The following is a 21,094-nucleotide window of genomic DNA, read 5'->3' as shown; positions in this document are numbered from 1 at the left end:
CCACAGAGCAGCGTGCTGGCACTGGCTGGCATCTCTTCATGACTGTCCTGCCTGCACTCAGGCCTCCATGTAACAAAGCACGTCCTACTGGGACTGTGGCGGCCCAGTGGTTAAGAGGTGCACTGCTAACGAAAGGGCCAGGGATTTGAGGGTACCGGCTGCTCTGTGGCAGTCCGCTTCTGCAGGATTACAGCTGTCGGATCCCCATGGAGAAGTTCTGCTCTGTCCTGGAGGGTCACTGTGAGTCAAAACGTGTTGCTTTTGTTTCTGAGTGGGCCCTTTCCTGACCACCCCATCCCAAACATGCTCCCGTTAGCCTCTTGCCAGCCTTGGGTAGCTCAACCGTCAGCTTAATCTTCTTCCTGAGCATTGAAACTATCAAAATGTGTTTTGTGTCCTTGGGAGTGTCTGCCCTTTTCTTCCTGGCCTGCAGGGCAGAAATCTCTGTAAGAGAGGGGCCCACATCCCTCCTGTTCTGTTCATTTCTAGCACCTAGTCCTGGCGCAGACCAACAGGACAGAGGCCAAGCCTGGGGCAGGTCAGGCGATTCCCGTTCCTGGCGGCCGGTGTGCTATCGGTAGAGCTGTGCCGCAGTTCTAGACCGGCCGGCCTCCCTTCCCCAGCGGCGCTAGGCGGGTTGGACTCTCCTTCCTACAGGTGAGTAGCCGAACATAAACCGAGCCACGTAGGGCCCGAGGTTCTAGGTGGGTGGATAGCTCCGCAATCAGTGTGTGTGTGGGCGTGTTACGTACACGCTGCAGAGTTGTTTTTGTTTACAGCACAACCCCGGGAGGCAAGCGAACAAAGTCTTACTATGCTTTAAAACAGACGAAGAACCCAGACTCAGAAAGGTTCCATTAGCGACCAGATTTAAAGTGGGACACCATTGACGTGTGTGTGTGTGTGTGTGTGTGTTCTTGATTAAAAATTTGGTGTATATGGACCAAATAGACCGTTCCCCAGCTTGTCGTGCATTCTTTCAAAAAATCGGCACTTCTAAAAAACGCCCCAAATCAGGACTGCCCCGCCAAAAGCGGGACGTCTGGTCACCTTACATTAGGAGCCCTAGGCCATCAGACTAGGAAATAGCAGGACGGAACCGGGTCTCTACCCTTGCTGCTAAAGCCCTGTGCCCGTGACCAACTCGAACCCCAACCAAACTGCTCCCCTGAGTTGATGGCGACTCACAGCCACTCCCTGGGACAGGGTCGAACTGCCCCCGTGAGTTTCCGAGATGGTCAATCTCACTAGGAGGAGAAAGCCCCACCTTGTGATCAGGGGGCCCTACATCCTTGTCTGTGGCCCAGTTGCCTCAGAATTTCGAGGGCACTGGGAGAAGGGGCAGAACCTTACAAGGAAATAGATTTCAATAGTTCCCAAAACAGAACCGTGCCTGCTCTAATACAACAGTTGCCTCACGCTGTTATGAAAACAGCCGTGCAATGGGGGAAGGAGGTCTGGGACCAGGGGGTTTCAGACGCATGGTAACCAAGTTATTTTTCCTACAGGAATTTTAATAATAAAGGTGGCTTTTACAGCTGCAAGTGTATAGCTGTAAAATTCAAATGTTAGTGAATTAAATCCAGCCCTTAATTTATTCTACTGAGCTTTCACTCACAACTCACCACTCCTCCTCCTCTGCTCCCCCATCACCAAGGTCACCGGTGTTACTACAGGCGCCTTCTTACCCTTATGATTCCATGTTAAGAGATCAAGTTATCCAAATATTTATAACCCCGAATCAAACTCACTGCTACTGAGTCAATGCTGATTCACAGTGACCCCCCGGAGGGCTTCTGAGACTGTTAGTACTAAGGGAGTAGAAAGCTCAGCTGCCCGTGGTTTCGAACTGCCGGTTGCGTTGACCGTAGCCCAACATCATATTTATAACCAGTAGACCTTTATAATGAAAATAATGCTTCTTAATCAACCGACTCTCATAGCGACATGCTCCTATTCCACCTCAGATCTAATCCATCGGGCGCCTAGGAGGGTAGGGGGAACTGGTCTCCATTCTCAACAAGTGCTTCAATGCTACTAATGTGCTGCCCGCCTCAATAACCAGCACGTTCTATGTTTTACGTGTACGTCTGACTAGTTCCTCTAATTCCTAGTAAGACCCGAGGAGATCTGAGAGGTAGGCAGTTCTCTATTAGAATGTTTAACACGAGGGTTCTTATTTGAATCTGAAGAAGATCGGCTCTTCTTATTAGGTACCATCGAGCCCCACACCGAGTGACCCTGCATATAGCAAAGCGAAGCCTTGCCCAGTCCTGCGTCATCCTCACGCGTAGTGTAATGTGTGAGGCCGTTGTGCAGCCACTGCCTCTATACATTTTGTGAGGGTCTTTTTTGGGGGGGTTTCTTTCACTGCCTCTCCTCTTTAGCAGGCATAGTGTCGCTCTCCAGGGACAGTTTCTCCAGCTGACGTGTCCTCAGAGCGGGAGACCAAGTGTCGCCATCCTTGCATTCTGGCTGTGCTTCTTCCAAGAGGAATCTGTTTGGTCCCCGGCAGTCCACGGTATTTTCGGCATTCCCCGTCAGCGCCTTGATGGACGCACGAGGACGGCCAAGGGACGCCGACACCCGTGTCTGCAGGGATGATGACAATGGATCATGGAACGGGCCAGGGAACTGAAATGGCAAAAGGATGCCACAACAGGCAAAATAGGGGGAAAAGGATTGAGAGAGTTCAGTCATCACCACAGAGCCTTTCCCAGCCGGAGGGGCATCTCAGCAGCCTGTGGTGGGCACACGATGCCAACAGCCATACGGCATGTTTATAGGGAAGGCCTCATTCTCTAAGCAAGTTTGTTAAGAGTTAAAGCTACCAGCAGAGTGAGATAATGCTTACGAAAAACAAGAATGATCAAGATGTGGAAAGAAAGGAAGGCCTCTAACTGATCCGGCGTCCTATGAGGGGTCAGGAACCCAGATGGAGCACTGTGCTCTGCTGCTAATCAACAGGCTGGTGGTTCGAACCCACTGGCCTGATCTGGAGGAGAAAGCCGTGGCCGCTTGCTTCCTTAAAGAGGCACAGCTTCGGAAACCTATGGGGCAGCTCTACCCTGTCCTATGGGGCTGCTGTGCATTGGACTCCACTCCACTGCAATGGGTGTTTAAGCTTTGTTTCCCCTTTGGTAATATGAGGGAGCAAGTGCCCCAAGCAGCATCAGCTACCCAAAAACAAGGGTGAGGAGCGTGCTCTTTGTTCAGTTCTTCCGGACCGCATCACACTCCCTAGGGTTGGGATTAAGGTTCCTTCGCGAAGTCATGTGTAACAAGGGACACAGCCCTACTGGGGAGACAAGGGGTGCTTGGACCGAGGTGATCCAGAAGTATGACCTCGGACCCATGTGTTGATATCCACAGTGCGAAGAGAACTTTCACCTTGGGACGTTTTAAACACAGGTGCTCAGCAGTAGCGGTGCCTGGTTGGGGCGGGGCAGGAGGGAGCACCAACGATGAAGTGCTTTCTCCCAGAGTGAAATTTGGCAAATTGAACCAACCCACACATGCCTTGCCAGACAGGCCCTGGTCATCTGCTTCCGACTGGTCACAGCATTGGGTGGAAATGGTAGTTGCAGGGGTACTCGGCACACACCTGAGGCCACTGTGGCAGGAAGTTGATGCGAGAACATCTAACAGCAGCAGCAGCAGCCTAGCAGGGAGCCAGACACTGTCCTGACCCTGAAGGATGATGGGTCATTGGGTCACCAGGCAGGGACAAAGGAGCAGCCCAGGAGCAGATGCTCCGAGACCATCCCTAAGCACAGCCTAGGCTTGGGTTCAGACCACTGTGCCTCATGGGCAACTCCGGGAAAAACCAAGACTCAGTGGGAAAACACCTGAGCAGATGTGGCTGAAACATGTCGTTGGCTCAGTAGGCAGGTTAAGACTTAGAGGGGAGCCAGAGGAGATAGGAGGCTTGTTTTCTGACACAGATGGGAAGCATTTAAAGGACGTAGCTTTTTCTCAGGGCAGAATTTCAGAACTCTGCTAATTAGGAACTTTGTTTTTGACAGTGTGCTGTCTGACCCTTTAGAAGCCATGGCAGAAACGGTCGTGCCCCAACCAAACCCTTTCTTCTCTTCTTCTTGGGCACACAGGTTCTTCTTTCCCCGGGCTCCCTGCAGCTAGGTGTGGGCATGAGATGGAGTCCCAGCACATGCCCCTGGAGCAGAAGTGAAGAATCGTAAACAACAGTGTGTGTATGGGTTGGGCCACTTCTTGGTCCAACCCAGAAACACTCTTGTGCAAACCTTTGTTTGATATACTTTATGTGAGCAAGAAATAAACGAGCACATTGTAGCCATCATGTATTTATGGGCTTGGTTGTTAGAGTTGGTGCTGCTAGGCGGGGGCAATGCCACCTGGCGGTAACCCCATGCACACACAGAGAGGGTTCTAAGGGTTCTTCAGGTGGGACCTTTGGAAGCCAATTGCCAGATTGTCTTCCTAAGCATGCACAGTGGGTTTGAACTGCCAACCTTCCAGCTAGTGGAAAGATGAACTATTTGTCCTACCTAGGGACTGGACAGAAGGTAGCAAACCCTAAATAACCCAAGTGTACTGGATATATGTTGACTTCTTGAAAGACAGTAGGTCTTCAGCACTGCTTGTGTGGTGAAACACAGAGGTCATTTGAAAATGGTTCTCTCAACTGATGACTGACTTGTTATAAGAGCTGTACGAGCCCCCAGCAAAACAATTTATTAAAAAAGAAAAAGGTTCTCTCCTATCTTCAGTCATTAAAAATTAATTCTGCCTCAAAGATACTGGATTGTCTTTATTTAGCAGTCAATTTAGGCTAGGAAGTATGTGTGTGTGTGTGTGTGTGTGTGTGTGTGTGTGTGTGTGTGTGTAATAATTCCTATGGAGCATAAGAAGAGTTGGTCAATATGACTGAGTAGCTGATCAAACCAGCCCTGCCAGAGGCAGGGTGGAGGTTACCCCAGGGTTCCAGAGAAGATACAAGCTTCAGATTCTGAAGCTAAATTGAGTGACAGTGTCTGCCCGAAGTGCCGCAAATTCTGTTCAGATATGAATTCTGTGTTACATTCGTCAGCACTAGGCAGCAAACAACGCACCGTGAGTTACTGATGCTTGCAGCAGGCATAAGCATAGTAATGAGAAACCTGCCCGGCAGGTGCCCTAGCTCCAGCACTTAAGAGCTGAGTGACCTTAGCAAGTACAAGAAAAGGAAAAGAGAAGAGAAGGAAGAGGAAGACGACAGGCGGGAAAGGAAGAAGGAATCTGTGGTGCGGAGGCCCCGCGCTGCTCCCGTGGTGAAGAGCTGCCAGCGTTGCCAGGCAGAGGGCATTCCAGTATGATGCCGTCTCCCTACACTGGTCTCACCAGTATCGAACGCATACAATTCACACCATGGCTGACAAGGCTAGAGATCCCAGGCAGCATCTGCTGGCGGCCCCGCTTGACCGTCACACATGCCAGTCGACTCCGTAAAGCTGTTTAACGTGGCCAGCGAGGATGCCCCGGGCAGAGCCCATCTCTACTCAAGACGTGAAAGGCCAAGAAGACAGTGATCCCTACTAGTTACAAGGCTAAACTCTCCAGCATCTGTTTTGTGTACAAACACAGCACTGATTCAGCCCCTCAAAGGGGAATCGTTAGGTTCTGGAGGCAACAGGAAATGAGACTGTCTTACAAAACCAACCCTAAAACAGGAGCTTCTCAGGACAGTATGAATCATAGGTTCCCAAATGGATGTGCCTAATACCTTCTTTTCAGGAAAAAATTACTCTGTTCCCCATGGAGCTGCAGGACAAAGTGTAAATATCTACTTTGAAAGCCCTTCAATAATATTTCCAGCGCCTGAGAGGGCTGTACCATTCTCTTAGGGAAACCCTGGACTGTCACTGATCATAGTCTTAGTGTAAAGCATCTCACAGGAGGTTCCCATTGTGGGACTCTCCCTTAAGGCAGGAGAAGACAATAACTATGAAACATGCAGAACTCTCTGGCTCCGCTGATTGTCACCCATCACATCATTTGCAGCATGAAGGGCATCTAGCAATGTCCTCCTGACGCACTGGGAACCTCTGACTTGGGATGACTAGGACGGAATGATGCTCCCGTGCGGCACTTGTCACCAAGGAATCATCAAATCCATGTTCGGCTGCAGGATTTCTTCAAGCCATTGCATGTTACAGATTTCAAATACTTTCAATATCTCAAACAAAGGCTAAGCAAATGGTATTTAACCAACAGATCAGCCTGGCCGTAACCTACAGACTAGTATTCAAATAATGACTTAAGAAAGGCTGCCTTCTGCTTACTCTGCAATTATTGATGGTCCCTCACAAAGATTACTGGAGCAAAGTCTCAGAAAACTTCCCTAAACAAGAATCCTCAGAAAAGTGGCTGAAGGGAGACAGCGGTCAGTGTAAGATATGAAAATCATAATAATTTATAAATTAACAAGGGTTTATGAGGGAGGGAGGGGGGCAGGGAGGGAAAAATGAGGAGCTGGGCTCAAGGGCTCAAGCAATAAGAAAATGTTTTGAAAAGGATGATGGCAACATATGACCTATGTACAATGTGCTTGATCCAATGGATGTATGGATTGTTATGAGCTGGAAGAGCCCCCAGTCAAATGAGTTTTAAAAATTTACTTCTAACAAACAAGAATCCTCAGAAGAAGAACTTAAGGACGCCTTGTGAGTAAAATACGACTTAGGATCTAGGATCGTGCAAACCTACTGAAGGCCCTTAGAACACCGACAATATTTTACACACCTCAAGTCAGTAGCAATGCTAGGTCTTAACTCTTCATGTCCACTTACCATCCTTTGCTGGCTGGAAACTCTTCAGGATCATGCTCCCCACTCCCTGCCTACTGAGCCCCCACCCTGCAGTTTCAACAAGAGTTTCTTTGTTACAGATAAGTCATATTAACATGCATGCTTTTTTCTCAGCCTGGTTCTCCATCCAAATACATTCACATTTTATAGCTCAGAAGTGTTTAACTCTTCCCGGTCTTGCTGTCTCTCTGGCAAGATCTCCTTTACTTCTAGCTTCCACCTCTTAAGGCAGCATCTGACCTTGAGTTATCTCTACCCACCTGGGTCCTCTCTCCTCACCAGCATCCTAGAACAATTCTAAGGTTCTTCTCGGCAATTCCTTTCAATCTTCCCAAGAAGTACTTGCAAAAGCTCGATTTCTTCCTTTCTCTCTCGTCTTTCATTCCCCCAAACATAGGGGAGTGACTTTGCAAAAGCCCACCTGTCGGGTAAGGGGGATTCTGCAGCTGGGCGGGGTGGGTGGTGGCTGTGCTTTGCTCTTTGTACGGAAGAGAGTCCTAGAACTCTTAGGTCCAGAAGAGACCCAAGAGTGCAGCTATAAAAACCCTTCCATTTCCAATCAGGAAGCAGGTTTATAGTTCTGAATCGGTTTCTAGGGGATATGAGGCAGAACGTTCCCCTAGAATTTTATAGGAAACTGCCTTTCTAGCAATTGTTGAGAATAAATGTTACTCTCCAATCCAAATCATTACATGGGTTTTGTTGGTGTGATATCATTAACTAAATCTAATTAATTATGTCATGGTCACACCATGTATCACCCTAACTATAATAAAAGATTTAATATTTAGGCTATTACCAGAGCACAAACAGGTTTAGCCTGATATGATTTTCTTTAAGTGAGCTCATTAGAAACAGTTTAATTTGGAGAGATTTCAAAACAAGTGATTTGGGGGAGAGGAGGTAGGGTTTGGCTTTTCTTGAAAAAAGCAGATGTTCTGGTAACATTAGATTCGCAAAAATTTGCAGAAGAGCAATACGAACATGAAGATGAATTATACCCTTCAGATAGGGTGTGGTAAGTAGAATTAATAGTTCCCTAAAGATGCCCACGTCCTAATCCCGAGACCTTGAAATATGCTCTATTACACGACAAAAGGGAATGAGGGGACAAATGGAATTAAAGCTGCTAAGCAGGTGACCTTAAACTAGGGAGATGACCCCAGCGGGCGCAATCTAACGTCCTGTGCTCTTTCCACATCAGGAGAGGTAGACGGAAGTCTGAGAGCTCCATCCTGAGCATGCGGGCCGAGAGCCAAGGAATGTCGTGGCCTCTACGCTAGGAATGAGCCCAGTTTACAGCCACTGAGAAAATGGATACCACAGTCCTAAATAAGAAAGCTCACTCAGCTAACAACAACTTCAAAATGTAGTCTTGTCACCATTTAAATTTTACTCTGGTAAGAAATGCACCGAGGTGCTGGTCCCTGGAGCTGTAAGATAATCAATTGGCATTGCTGTCAGCATTCCTATTTTGGCACTTTGTTCTGGTGGCAACAGAACCTGAATGACTGTACGAGACCTGATCCCCTCCACACGACACCACTTGCTCATTGCCACACAGAAGGCGGGTCACTAACCAGCGCAAGAGTCTGAGCATCACAAATGATCAGGGAAATGTAAACTGAAACCACAATGAAATACTACTTGGCCCAAGCGGCGGTGGCCATAATCAGACGGACAGAGAAGAGCAAGAGTTGGTGGGATGTAAAATGGGGCAGCCAGTTTGGATCATGTTGTTGGCGGCCATCAAGCTGGTGCCAACCCATAGCGGCCCTGTGAACACCTGAGTGACACACGGCCTGATCCCGTACCAGCCTCACAATGTTCTTATTTTACAGCCATTGTACCACTCCATCTTGTTGGGGCCTCCCTCTTTTCCACTGCCCCTGCACTTCACCAAGCCTAGTGTCCTTCTCCAGGGAAGGGTCTCTCCTGACAACATGCAGTCTCTTAACAAGTTAAGCACGTGTATTACAGCCAGCACTTCTATGGCTAGGTCTGTATGCCCAGGAGACATGGAAAGTTATGTCCACACAAAAACTTAAGATAAGAAGGCTCATAGCAGCAAGATTCATAACGGTTGGGGAAAAAGGAAAAAACCCAAGTGCCCATCACTTAATGGATGGGCACATTTGGTATATGCATACCACCAATTATTATTTAGGCATAAAATAGAATAGAGGCATTTGCACGCACTGCGATGGAGGTGGACCTTAAAGTTGCCATGCCGCGTTAAAGAATCCAGTTGTAAAGAAGCAAATACTATACAGGGTTTATACGCCCATGTGTGTGGAATGTCCAGAAGAGGCACGTGCACAGAGACAGGGAGTTGACTCGCGGATGAATGGGACTGAGTAAAGCAAACCCTGGTGGCATCGTGGTCATAGGCTAGCTAGGCTGCGAACTGTACGAAGTTTGAAACCACCAGGTGCTCCATGCGAGAAAGATGAGGCTTTGAGCTCCTGTCAAGAGTCACAGTCGCAGAAACTCACAGGGGCAGTGCCACCCTGTGCTAGAGGGCTGTGTGAGTGGGCATCCACACGTGGGCGGGGAGTTTGGGGTTTGGAAGGCTGAGCAAAATGGGGAAAGGCGGTGTTAGGCAACGATCGTGTAGGGGTAATGGAAATCTTAAAATTGATCGTGGTGACAGATAAAGTACAAGAAAAGCCACTGAATTATATACTTCCAAAGGGTGAAATGTATGGGATTTACCATATATACTTGTGTATAAGACAAGATATTCAGCCCATTTTCTATGCAGTTTTTGTGGTAAAATTAGGTGCCTCGGCTGTTATTTAGGTTGGCGTATACTCGAGTATGTACGGTAAATACTACCTCAACATATTAGTAGGTATTTTAAAATAACTGGATTGTGTTGATGGTTACACAAAGTTATGCATTTATTAAAGTTACTGAATTACATACTCACAAAATTCATAAGGGGTGAATTTTATGGTATGTACATTAGGCCTTGAAAAAGCAGAAAAAGAGCTTTCATGTCACAAAAGCTTTTCTTGATGATTCAGGGTCAACCTCGTGACTACTAGTTAATTATTGTGCTCCCCCACAATGCAAAGGCTTGAAATCTGCTTGCTTGGGGTGCTTTCGGGCAATACCGCAGGACCCTTATGATCTACAGCCACGCCCTTGACCCGCACACCTACACTGCATGGCTCCCTCCTCCTCCTGGGCCTTCATCGCCGTTCTCTGGAGACACTTGTTGCCAATGGCAGTGTGTCACGTTGCTGCCATTAGTCGTTCTAACTATTCACCTGAAGGTGCTGACTCTCTACGGAAGGAAAGGCAGCCCGTTCCCCTGCAGAGTCCTAGACATGGGTCCCTGCACCTCGCACAGCCACGGGATGCTGCACCCTCTCCCATGAACAGCTAACGGAGGTGACGTCAGGGGAGGGCTCCATTGCCCTTCTCCTTCAAACTTTTTATTGTGAGTTGGAGGAAAGTGTACCGAGTGGAGCGTCGGTTTTATATCCAACCATTCCCACGTTTGTTTCCTCTCCCTCGGTGCTCCCTTCAGCATACCCTCACTCCTTCCCCGTCCTCCCAGGGCTCCATGTTTCCATTCCTCTCCTTCCTGACCCTCTGACCTTTGTCCTGGGGGAAATGCTGCCCTTTCCCGCTTTCATGTCGGATTTATGCTAAGGTGTGCCTCCCTCACTAGTCTCACCGCTCCACTTACTGTCAATTCTGTCGTTCGAAACCACCAGCCGCTCTATGGGAGGAAGATGAGGCTTCTTCCTCCAGGAAAAGCTTAGAGTCTTGGAAGTCCGCAGGGGAAGTTCTACTCTGTCCTACAGAGTCGCTAGGAGATGATGGGCTCCCCTGGTCGATCTGTCTGTTGCTCCACTAAACATTGAGTCATGGGAGTGAGTTCAGTTCCAGGCGTGGCAGGTCACGAAAGACCATAGCCTTGGGAGTTCCACTAGTTTCTAGACAATTCCATTATCTTTAAATCCCATTTCCCCATGAAATTTTGAAGCCCCCTTCACAGTACAGAGCATCCCATCCATCCATCCATCCATCCGTCCCTCTCTCATCCCATCTGCCAGATACGGGAATTGCCTTTTGAGGATTAGAGATAGGCTATCTTGGACCAGAGACACGACCCTGCTTGTTTCCTCCAGAGGACTGGGTAGCAAAGTAAACGGATTCTCCTGCTTTGCTCTCCCCTCCCTTTTATGTAAATTCCATCAAAGCCAGGGGTCTTAAGTGTACATTCTGCACATCTGTTTATATTGCAGAAAACCCGAGGGCCTGAGTTACTGGCTATTCTCTCAAACAAAGAAGTCCCCTGGAGCGCAGCTTGCACCCGTCAATGGCTGTTACCACACTGTTCTGAACACGGCCAGCCTGGCAACCTTTCCCTTTGATCTAGGTACTGGAACAAGGCTCCCTTTGTCAACCTCGGCCCTGGTGACAAGCCTCTCCCAAAGCCTAACTCGCCCTCAAGCCAAATCCTCATCTAGGTCGTAGAACTCCTGGATGAGAACTTCAGAAATACCCCTGTGAAACGAGAACTTCAGAAATACCCCTGTGAAACACCTCACGCTCTGAGCGCTGATAAAATGGCTTGCACTTTATCACAGCTACTAAATCATGACGAGGAAGGGCACAGGAAGAAGACTTAATTTTTTTTAAACAAACCACTGAAACCACCAGCACCTCTCCCCCGCAAACCAACTGCCTTATGCTGTGATTTTCCCAGTGCGGGTCTATGATCTCTTTATTAGACACATTATGTGTCAGCTACTCCACTCATAAAAGATCAGGAAAACCTGCCAGGGAAGGAGACGGATTTTCTGTCTCTCCCTTCCTGTGAAGACGTCCGGTGAGCTCATCCGTGTTCTCTCCTCTCCGTGAATGATACGCTCAGCCCTCAAGCCCCATCTTCCTCTCATTTTCCATTGATGAGGTCAGGCAGGCCTTACAGTATCGCTTTTGTGATCTTGTAAAATCAATGACAGCCAGAAACGTTTTCCGTATGGCTATGAGCTCACCCATGGTCCCACCTGGAGGGGCCCTCATCTGCCTCGGTAAGTAGAGCTAAACTCCACTGATCCAGACTGAAGCAATTTACCAGGAAACTACTGCTTTCTTTCAAAACCCTGCCTACTCCCTTCAGCCATGGACGCTTTCTTAGCCCAGCTGAGGGCTGAGACTGACTGGCTAGCATGGGCTCTCCAATCTTAGTGCCTACCCTGGTGCATGCCAGGAACTCTCCTTTATCCAGACTGGCTTTAAGGCATCCGTTGGGCTGTTAACCACAAGGTAGGTGGTTCAAACGCATCAGCCACTCTGCTTGGGTAAAGATTTACTCTCAAAAATGCTAAGGAGTCATTCTACTTTGTCCTATAGTGTTGCCAATGGATTAGAATGGACTCATGGCAGTCCTTCTGAACGTCAGGTATATGGCATTTCCTTCTCCTTCTCCTTGATACTCTCCCCACTGTCCCTCCTCTGAAAGGTATTCTCAGGCACACCCTGATCAGTGCAACAGGCATCCATTAAGTACATTCAGTACTTTTGTGCCCCTGAAACCCTCGTGGCAAGGTTGGGTAAGTACTGGACTTCAAACTGCAGTGTCAGTGGTTCAAACCCATTAGCCACTTTGAGGGGGGAAAGATGAGCAGGCTCTCTACTCACATAAAGATTCACAGGCTCAGAAATCCTATATAGACTCATCATGAGTGGGGAAATCTACTCATCGGTGGTGGGTTTGGTAGATTTGGGGTCCCCACAAGGCTGGGAGTGTTCTGATGAGTGGATAGGGAAACAATGATCTTTGGCTATCTCCCAGAAGGGGAAACTGAGGCATCAGCAAGGTACTCAACTCTGAGCTTCAAAGGGTAGAAGCAACACTAATGGAGAGAAGCCCAAATTACTAAAGACAATAATCCCCAGGCCTCAAACAGACACAGTACGAAAGCTTCTGGCTCTACATCTAAAGCTCAGTGTCTACATGCTTCAAGAACATCTGCTAAGAGGGTGAGAAACGGAACTGAAATGCATCAGAGAGGCGGAACTGGCCACATACCCAATCCAGGGCACGAGCTAACGCGCAATGGGAGGGCACAATCCTGGGGCCCTGGTGAACGGTGAAACAGTCTTCACTAGGAGCCGGCTGCTCTGAATCCAGGCCCCCCAAGCCCTTTGCAGGAGATTAATTCTGCTTCCTTGGAACATGAGGTGCTCGGAGAGGGGGCTCTACAACTTCAAAGTCACATCATATCACACATTTCAACCATTTAATCACATTCATAAGAGTGGGGCAATGAACACCACAGTCAATTCCGGGACATTTTTTCTTCCTTGTACTCAGTGTTTTTAGCTCCCCATTTCCTTCCAGCGTCCGGTCATGGTTCTTTAAATATATTGATCCAGTTGTTGGCTCTATGGGGTCACCTATTCTGGGTTTCATCTACAGAAAATCATACAACATCAAGACAATACAAACAAACAGCCCACCAACAATGACACAATGAAACAAAGAAACACCTTAATTGATAACAAAGCAGAAAGTATTTTGGAACAATTATCCATTGGGTCAAGAGGGTGATCAAGGACAAGGCATCTCATGCTGACCTCACTGCAATTGCAGCTTGAAATGTACTCTGCCTGGTAACCAGGGTTCTCCCATCTCTGGTCCATAGTCAGAGGGGATTCATCAGAGGCCTCATCCGCATGGGGAACCCTGTTACATGGGTTTGGGGTTTTCACTGTCATCCATAAATTACTGAAAACTGGGTGCTCAGAAATTAAGCTCTGGTACCATTCCCACCTCTGGGATTGGCTTTTATTGTTTACAATTCTTGGATCACATATGCTGGTGTGCTTCTTCTGTGTGGACTTAGGCAATGCCTCATGTAGATGGCTGCTTGTGTTGAGACAAGCTTTCAAGACGTGAGACAGTATTCTTTCTAATAGCGAGGCCCCATCTGCTGTATTCATCCTGCTTTGCTGCAGCACCCACATGTTCAGTGATCACTTCATGGAGGTAGGTTTTAAGTAGGGCCATATCATAAGAACTAATTGTTCTTAGATTTTGGCTATGATTCAATGTGAGCTCCAAATCCATTTGTATATATACAGTTTATATATGTCCCTAGTTAACTTTAAGGCCATCATTATGATTTTATTGAAGGAGATTGTAAATTATTCCCATGGGGCGTATAGTAGTTCTATTAATATTACCATTAATTTGGCAAAGGTGCTACAGACAATAATTCCAAGGCCCAACTGGACACAGTAAGAAAGATTTCAGCTGTGTGTCTACAACTCAAGGTTTACATATTTAAAGGGAATCTGCACGGAGAGGAAGAAATGGAACTGAAATGCTCTGGAGAGGCAGAACGGGTAACACACTCACTCCAGGCTCTGGGGAACCTCGACGGGGGCGGGGGTAGGGGGGCACTATTCTGGGGCCCAGGTGACACAGTCCTCACCACAAGGGCCAGCTCCAAATTCAGACCCTCCAGGTACTGCACAGAACGCACAGAAGGTGGTGCGCTCAGAGAGGGGGCTCTCCCAAGGGCCTGTGGGTATTCAGTCTCTGAAGAGGAATTGTGTTTTACATGATCTCCAGCATAATAAGCTCATCTCACTGCCATTGAGGGGATGCCGACTCACAGCAGCCCTACATCGGACAGGGTGGAACTGCCCCTGTGAGTGCCCAAGACTGCAACTCCTTCCTGGAGTAGAAAGCCCTGTCTTTCTACCAGAGCAGCTGGTGATCTTGAACTGCTGACCTTGAGGTTAACCACCCAATGCGTAATCACTATGCCACCAGCAGTCCTTAAGGGTTTTCTAGATGGCAAGCACTAGGATAAGCATTTTAAAGAAATGAATGCATTTAATCTCCACCGTCAGAGGGAGAGACAGCCGGCCATGACTGCCATTATACAGATGAAGACACGAACTTAGGAAGTGTGAAGAAGGTGCTCAGGGAGAAACCGCTAAAGGCTCAGACTCAGACCACGAGCGCCAGGACCCTGAGACTCAACTCCCTGTCACACGACACCTTTCTTGTGAATGATTATGAGCCCATTTCCATGCATCTCGTCAAGTCAAAAGTACTAGCAAGCTCTAAGCTTCCTTACAGAGTCACAGGACATCTGACGGTCTTAGCCTAAAGAGAAATAAAAATAACCTTTTTTTCTTTTTTGCCACACATTCAGACCGAAGTACAGAAACAGCTTGACGATGTCTTTAAAGGTCGCTGAGCTTTTACCACGAGGATTTGACTGCCAATCAGCTTCTAAGCCTGCACTTGAAACTGTAAGTGCTAAGGCTTACAGCAAAAAAAAAAAAAAAAAATCAATGGAAGCGAAGTTGGGGCTCATGTTTTCCACATCTTAGAACCACCTTCAGGATGGATTTCATGCTAGAGGAGCCGGCAAAAGAGAAGGGAGCACACATGGATGGGGCGTGCACGATGTGCCTGGCATCGGACTCAGCGCATTCTCGCACATGCCGTCTCATTGAACCTCACACCAGCCCTGGGCAGCAGTGTCAACTTCACTTTGACAGAGAACGGAGGCACAACGGGGTTCTATCCTTTGGGCACACAGCTAATACACCGTTTAAATGCGATCAAATGTAGTCAAAATTCAGGCTCCAGCTGACCTGTCGCCGTGGCGACACAGGATCTTGATGTGCCTATTTGAAGGAACTTGCGAGGCTCTCTCGGTTCTAGGGAGTCACGTGAACAGCCACTGCCTTTACGACTCTCTAAGTTTATGAGGCACCAGACTCCGGTCTTAGTGACCGTGCATTTCAAGACCCTGGCAGAGGGGATGCTCAGAACAGTACCTGGCGAGCCCTCTGGTCACTGAGTAGAGACCCTGGCGCAGGAGCAGAGGCTAATCGCATGTAAAGAGCTGGATACAATGTTAAGGCGACCGTGCGTTCTGTGCCTTTGAAAGGGACTGCTTCACAGATCCGCCGCAGAGCTGAACACGCCCCAGCAGCTGAAGCGAGCGACAGGGCTGCCTACACCCTGGGTGTGGAGTTTCTGCTCATGCTCCATCTGTTGGCCCCTTTGGTTCCCTTCCCCGGTGCCTCCTTGGCCGCCCTGTTTCTCTTCCCTGGCTTTGAACCTGTTGGCAGCCTCCAAGAGCTTCTCTTCAAAGGGCGGGAAAGCAGCCTGATGTTACAATTGCCTTGCTTAATTCCAGACAGGTTTTCATTAATTGTATTAAGTTTGGGGGTATTTAGTCTGTGAGAGAGCTGACCCGAATCTGGATAAATATAAACAAGAACGTGGATCCCGGGAGAGGTGTGATTGGCCAGCAGTCGGAAGGATGTCAGAGGTGCCCCTGCTCAGGCAGGTTGGAGGTGGAAGGCATGAGAGATTTAACGAGATCAGGGCCCAGCATCTGGACTCTGTATAAAGGGAGGATAAAGGAGGCAACTGGAAGACATTAGGAGAAAAGTGAATGTTGTAGTCACCAAAAAAAGAGGCATTCATAATATCGTCCTTTAATCCACCCCAGGGCCCCTGAGCTTGTCGTTGCTGTGGCTCTCAGGGTCCCTACAAAGCCTCCTGCTAAGGACGGTCCCTTCCCGATCAGCTTCAGGTCACGGGTGCAGAATCACTGCTGCTAACAGATAGGCAAGGGAGTAGCAGCACGTGTGGCTGGAGTGCGGTGTGACAGCATAATCCTGGCATGGAACGATGAGGTCGGTGTGGGGTGATGTTGAAAGGAACGACACAAACACAAGCAACGCCCTGCCACCCGCTGGGAGGGCCCAGGTCCGAGACGAGAGAACCTCATTTGGTCCCGTCAGCGGGGACGTGGAGAGAACGACGGCGTGGGAATTGGAAACCTGGGGTCCCCTTTTCTCTGTCACTAGCTGAGCAGCTGTGTGACCTCAGGTTGCCCAGCCTAGTGAAAGGAGGCCCCTGGGCCAGCTGTTATCTAAGATCCCTTTTAGTTCTGGAGACAAAGGTTTGCCCTATTTAAAAGAGGTTTACTCAAAACGCAGTGCGACAAGACCACAGCACTGTCACTGGGGTGACATTCTACTCCGAGGCCGGGTGCCTTCAATCACCCGATGTGGAACGCTGCAAAGACAAAGTGGGCCGGTGCCCGAGAACAAGAGGCTGAAACCACACCGAACCAGAGCACAGTGCCGGCGAAGGCTCCTGGCTCCAAGCACAGCCACAGAATCCCGGTTGCCCACAGGTCTTCTTGTTTGCATTAAGCAGAACAAGGAGACACAACAGGACCCTCCAGGAGCACCCGCTGATCACAGTTCGTGTTCTCTTCCTCCCTCCCTGAGGTGCCTCGGTGGCTCATGCTCTCCTTGCCTGGAATAGACCCCCATCTCTGTTAATCAAGATGCTGCTCACTCTGCAGAGCCCAACTCTAAGCACAAGCACACACTCCCCCGCCCCCCGCCCCACAGCTGGCATGAACTGTCCTCGCACCCTCTCCAGACATCACCCAGCACAGGTTTCCTGCTACCGCACAAAGCACACCCCCATTCCCTGCAGCTCGTGAGTGTCCGGTGTGTCCCTGGACACCTTGCAAGTCTTCATTTGATAAAAGGCTTCTGAATAGAACGAAACCGGAATGTTCACATTACCTGCTAGTGTGACGGCAATGGAGACGGAGTCGTAGCCCAGGGCGTTGGTGGCATTGCAAGTGTAGAAGCCCACGTCGGCTTCCACCGGGGCCAAGATCTGCAAGGAGTCATCTGGCTGGAGGAGAATCCTAGAGCGACAGAAAAAGGGAGTCTGGTCAGGTCAGCTGCATGGCGTTCAATATTGATAGGCAGGAGGGAGACGCAGGGTGCTGCTTTACCCACCAACCACACTAGCCCCAGGAACCCAGGATTTCTCGACATTGTGACTGGTGTGATTCTGGTAGCAGTCCCAAATCAGGAGGCTCTGGGGTGTCTTTGCAGCGTGTGGGTTACTTAGTCTAAATGCTACCGGATAGAGCAGACAGCCAACTACGGGGATGCATGTCACACATCTTTTGGGGGTGAGAGGGGGTGCTACAATAAATGACCAGGTGGACTTGGAGAAGGTTTATTGGGAGAAACCAAAAACGACCAAATTCACTGCCACTGAATCGTTGCTGACTCATAGAACACCGACAGGACCGTCCCGTGAGTTTCCTAGACAGTAGCTCTAACAGGAGTAGAAAGCCCCGTTTTTTCTCCCAAGGAGCGACTGGTGGTTTTGAACTGCTGACCTTGCAGTTAGAAACCCAATGCGTAAACGTGACACCACCACAGCTCCTAGGGCTTGGATGCAGGGTAGAAAGTAGAGTGAGGGCTTCGCCAGAACGTGATGTGGATAAAGGCATCTGTGAAGGTTGGGATGGAGAAGAGAAAGCCAGGACTCCAAGACTGATAAAGGGTCTTCGTGTGCCCATTTGAAGGGAACTGCCTGGGAAACGCTCACTCCTAGGTGGTCCTATGGACCTCTAAGTAGCTCATAAGCATCCTGCGGCCCACCGCTCAGGCCGGGTGACTGCTTTGTTTCCTACAATCCTTGGCAGAGAGGCCAAGGGTAGAGAGCTCGAGTAGCTGCCATCCCGTTCCGCCAGGTTTCCTGACTTGAAGAGACAGACACGAATCACACTGTGAGTGTTGAAAGTAACTGTCCAAACCCACTCCCATCACAAACCCATCACTTCTTCTTTTCTGGGGCACCACCTGCTATGCCATGGCAATTAAACAGCAAAGGCCCAATGATGCCGTGAAGCGGAGTGTCTTGGTGATGAGGCAGATGTTGCCGGCACACGTATGGAGAGCTGGGAGCGCAGCTGGGGAGGAGAGGTCGGAGGGTGGAGATCCAGTGTCTGGACCTGGTAGGGCCTTGGGTCGACAAATCGTTCGACGGAAACGGCTTCGTGGGCACTCCTGGTCCCTAGAGTTGCCATTGCCTCCTCTGCGACCGTCCCCGCCTTCCTAGCTTGACACGACCCACCTTCCATGTGAACAGGCGTTCACAGGACTCCAGCAGGTGACAGGAGTCGTTTTTCAGGACAGAGACAGAGACATGTCCGGAGAATTCACAACCTTTCTGGTGACCGACGAGGAGTCAGATCTATCCCCACAACGCATTTCCCCCATGAATCACGCCTTTGCTTCCTTCATGGTCCCTGGCTGGTTTCCCTCCAGACTCTAGGGCATGTCCAGCCAGAGCCACCTCTAGTCAGCTCTAAATTATTCTGAGGCGAGTAACCAATCCAGCAGTGAAGTAGGCCGCCTCGACTCTGCACTTGGTCTGTCTCATGCTTGCTCTGCTGCTTATTTACACCTCTGCTTAGTGGGCAGGCCTGAAGTAAGAACGGGCGCTTCTTTCAACCGATCTAGCGATGTGGGAGGCGGTTCTGGGCAAAGGAAGGGAGCAAGCAAGTGAGAGGAAAAAGGAAAGGACAACTTTAGCAAAAGGAAGTTTTAGCACAACCTGTGCGTGATTCCAGGCCGTCCGCGTGATCACGGAGGATGTGCGAGCTTTTGTGGCGTGGAACTAGAGCTGAAGCTTTGCGAGGGATGAAAGGGAGACGATGAGAGATTGTCATACACCTCAACCACTCATTCACTCACTCATCCCTCAAGCAGCAGGGACGTTTTCCCTCAAAGTCAAACACTTACATGTTAGTTTATTTCAAAGACAAGATAAGAGAAAGACTATAGCATTTTCTGATCTTTGGTAAGTCAACTAATATTTTAGTTAAAGCCACTGTGTCCTAGAGAAATCTTCTCATGGGTTAATGGGATATCATTGCTAAATCTCGTTGGGGATTCTGGTTATGATAGGTTTATTAAAAAGAAAAAGAAAAACTGACTTTATGATTCCCATCTCAAAGGCTAAGGTCCCAGGATCTTTCGTGCATGCACACCAGTTTTCCAATGAAAACAGGCTTAATTAAAATTCCATAGAACTGGTGACTCGGGAGGGTAGAATTCAGTAATTACCTTTCAATTTCACAATGCTGAAAAGGCAGAAATGAAAATGTGCTCAGTTCACAAATTCGTTAGAACAGCTGCTGCCCTACAGCCGGAAACGTCTGTCCCTTGTTCCTAGCCGAAGGTGTTTTGAACTAAACATCAGAGGAAGAGGCCAGAAGGTAGATCCAGCGATTGGCAAATCCCTCCCTACAATTCAGATGATCCGTTTATGAAATGCAGTGGAGCTGTGAATCTGAGGCAGACATGGAATTCCCAGTGCCCCTTCAGTTGGTAGTGCTAGACACGCTGAACGGAGGACTGGATTTAAGGAGCAAGGGATGTGGAGAAGATGGCAGAGAAGAAGGTGCAAGGTGCGCGCCCTGTTACCCAACGTTCTGCCGCGTCCTAGATCTTGATGTGCAGATAATACATTCTCTCCACACAGCCCTCCTCCCCATAGACCCATCGCACCTGCCCGATCCTAGCAGGTGGCATAAACCCTCCTCCTATCTTAGCTCCTATTTAAGTTGGGTGTCCCTGGGTGGTTAAGGTGACCAGACGTCCCGCTTTTGGCGGACAGCCCCACTTTTTGGCGTTTTAAAAAAGTCCCGATTTTTGGAAAGAATGCACGACAAGCTAGGGAACGGTCTATTTGGTCCATAGAGACCAAATTTTTCATCAAGAACCCCACCCCCGCCCCCCGTCAATGGTGTCCCGCTTTAAATCTGGTCACCTTATGGGTGGTGCAACAGTTAACCTGCTTAGCTACCAACAGAAAGGTCGGAAGTGTGAGCTCCTCAGAGGCAACTCAGAACAAAGGCCTGGCGGATGAGCTCCCTGGAGTAACAGCCCCTGGCAATCTACAGAGCACAGTGAGACACTGAGAAGCCTGGCGCTGGCATAGTCCCACAGGCAGAAAGCCAGCGGCGTCTAAACTAGGAGGCGAACAGCGGAACTGGGAAAGCATTGAAATGCTGAGATTTAACCTGCATGGATTGTTTTCTTTTATCCATGAACTGTGCAGACAAGACACAGAAGGTATAACCCTTGTCTTTGTAAAAAGCAACTTTAAATGTCATCTTAAAACGTAAATCCCATGTAGGGGAAACAAAAAGGAGTCTGCCATTTATGGCAAACAACTGAACGCTCGGTCATGGACACAGATATTTGGGGGCAGATTCAGGACTTGAGACTGGGTGTCTTCCCCTTGGTCCCACACTTGTTTTCACTGTAAAATAAATCATTAGGCCTGTTAGGACCATAGTAAGCGTCCACTCGTCACCCCTGTTCAAATTGATTTTTCTCCCCACTGAGAACAGAAAGCTTCCCACAAATGTGTC

General features: G+C 48.9%; 1 protein-coding gene across 1 annotated transcript in view; it reads right to left on the bottom strand.

The window, feature by feature from the left end:
• ADAMTSL1 (ADAMTS like 1) overlaps positions 1-21,094 on the bottom strand; it is a 355,504-nt gene that overhangs the window by 59,622 nt on the left and 274,788 nt on the right. Inside the window, exon 19 of the mRNA XM_004706548.3 lies at positions 17,433-17,560. Coding sequence (XP_004706605.2) covers positions 17,433-17,560 — 128 coding nt within the window. The remainder of the gene's footprint in view (positions 1-17,432; positions 17,561-21,094) is intronic.

The sequence above is a fragment of the Echinops telfairi genome, unplaced genomic scaffold (assembly GCF_000313985.2).
Source record: "Echinops telfairi isolate 266 unplaced genomic scaffold, ASM31398v2 ScPeMD7_25;HRSCAF=90, whole genome shotgun sequence".
Lineage (NCBI taxonomy): Eukaryota > Metazoa > Chordata > Mammalia > Afrosoricida > Tenrecidae > Echinops > Echinops telfairi.
Note: the sequence above shows the minus strand (reverse complement) of the source record. Positions and strands in the feature narration are given on the sequence as shown.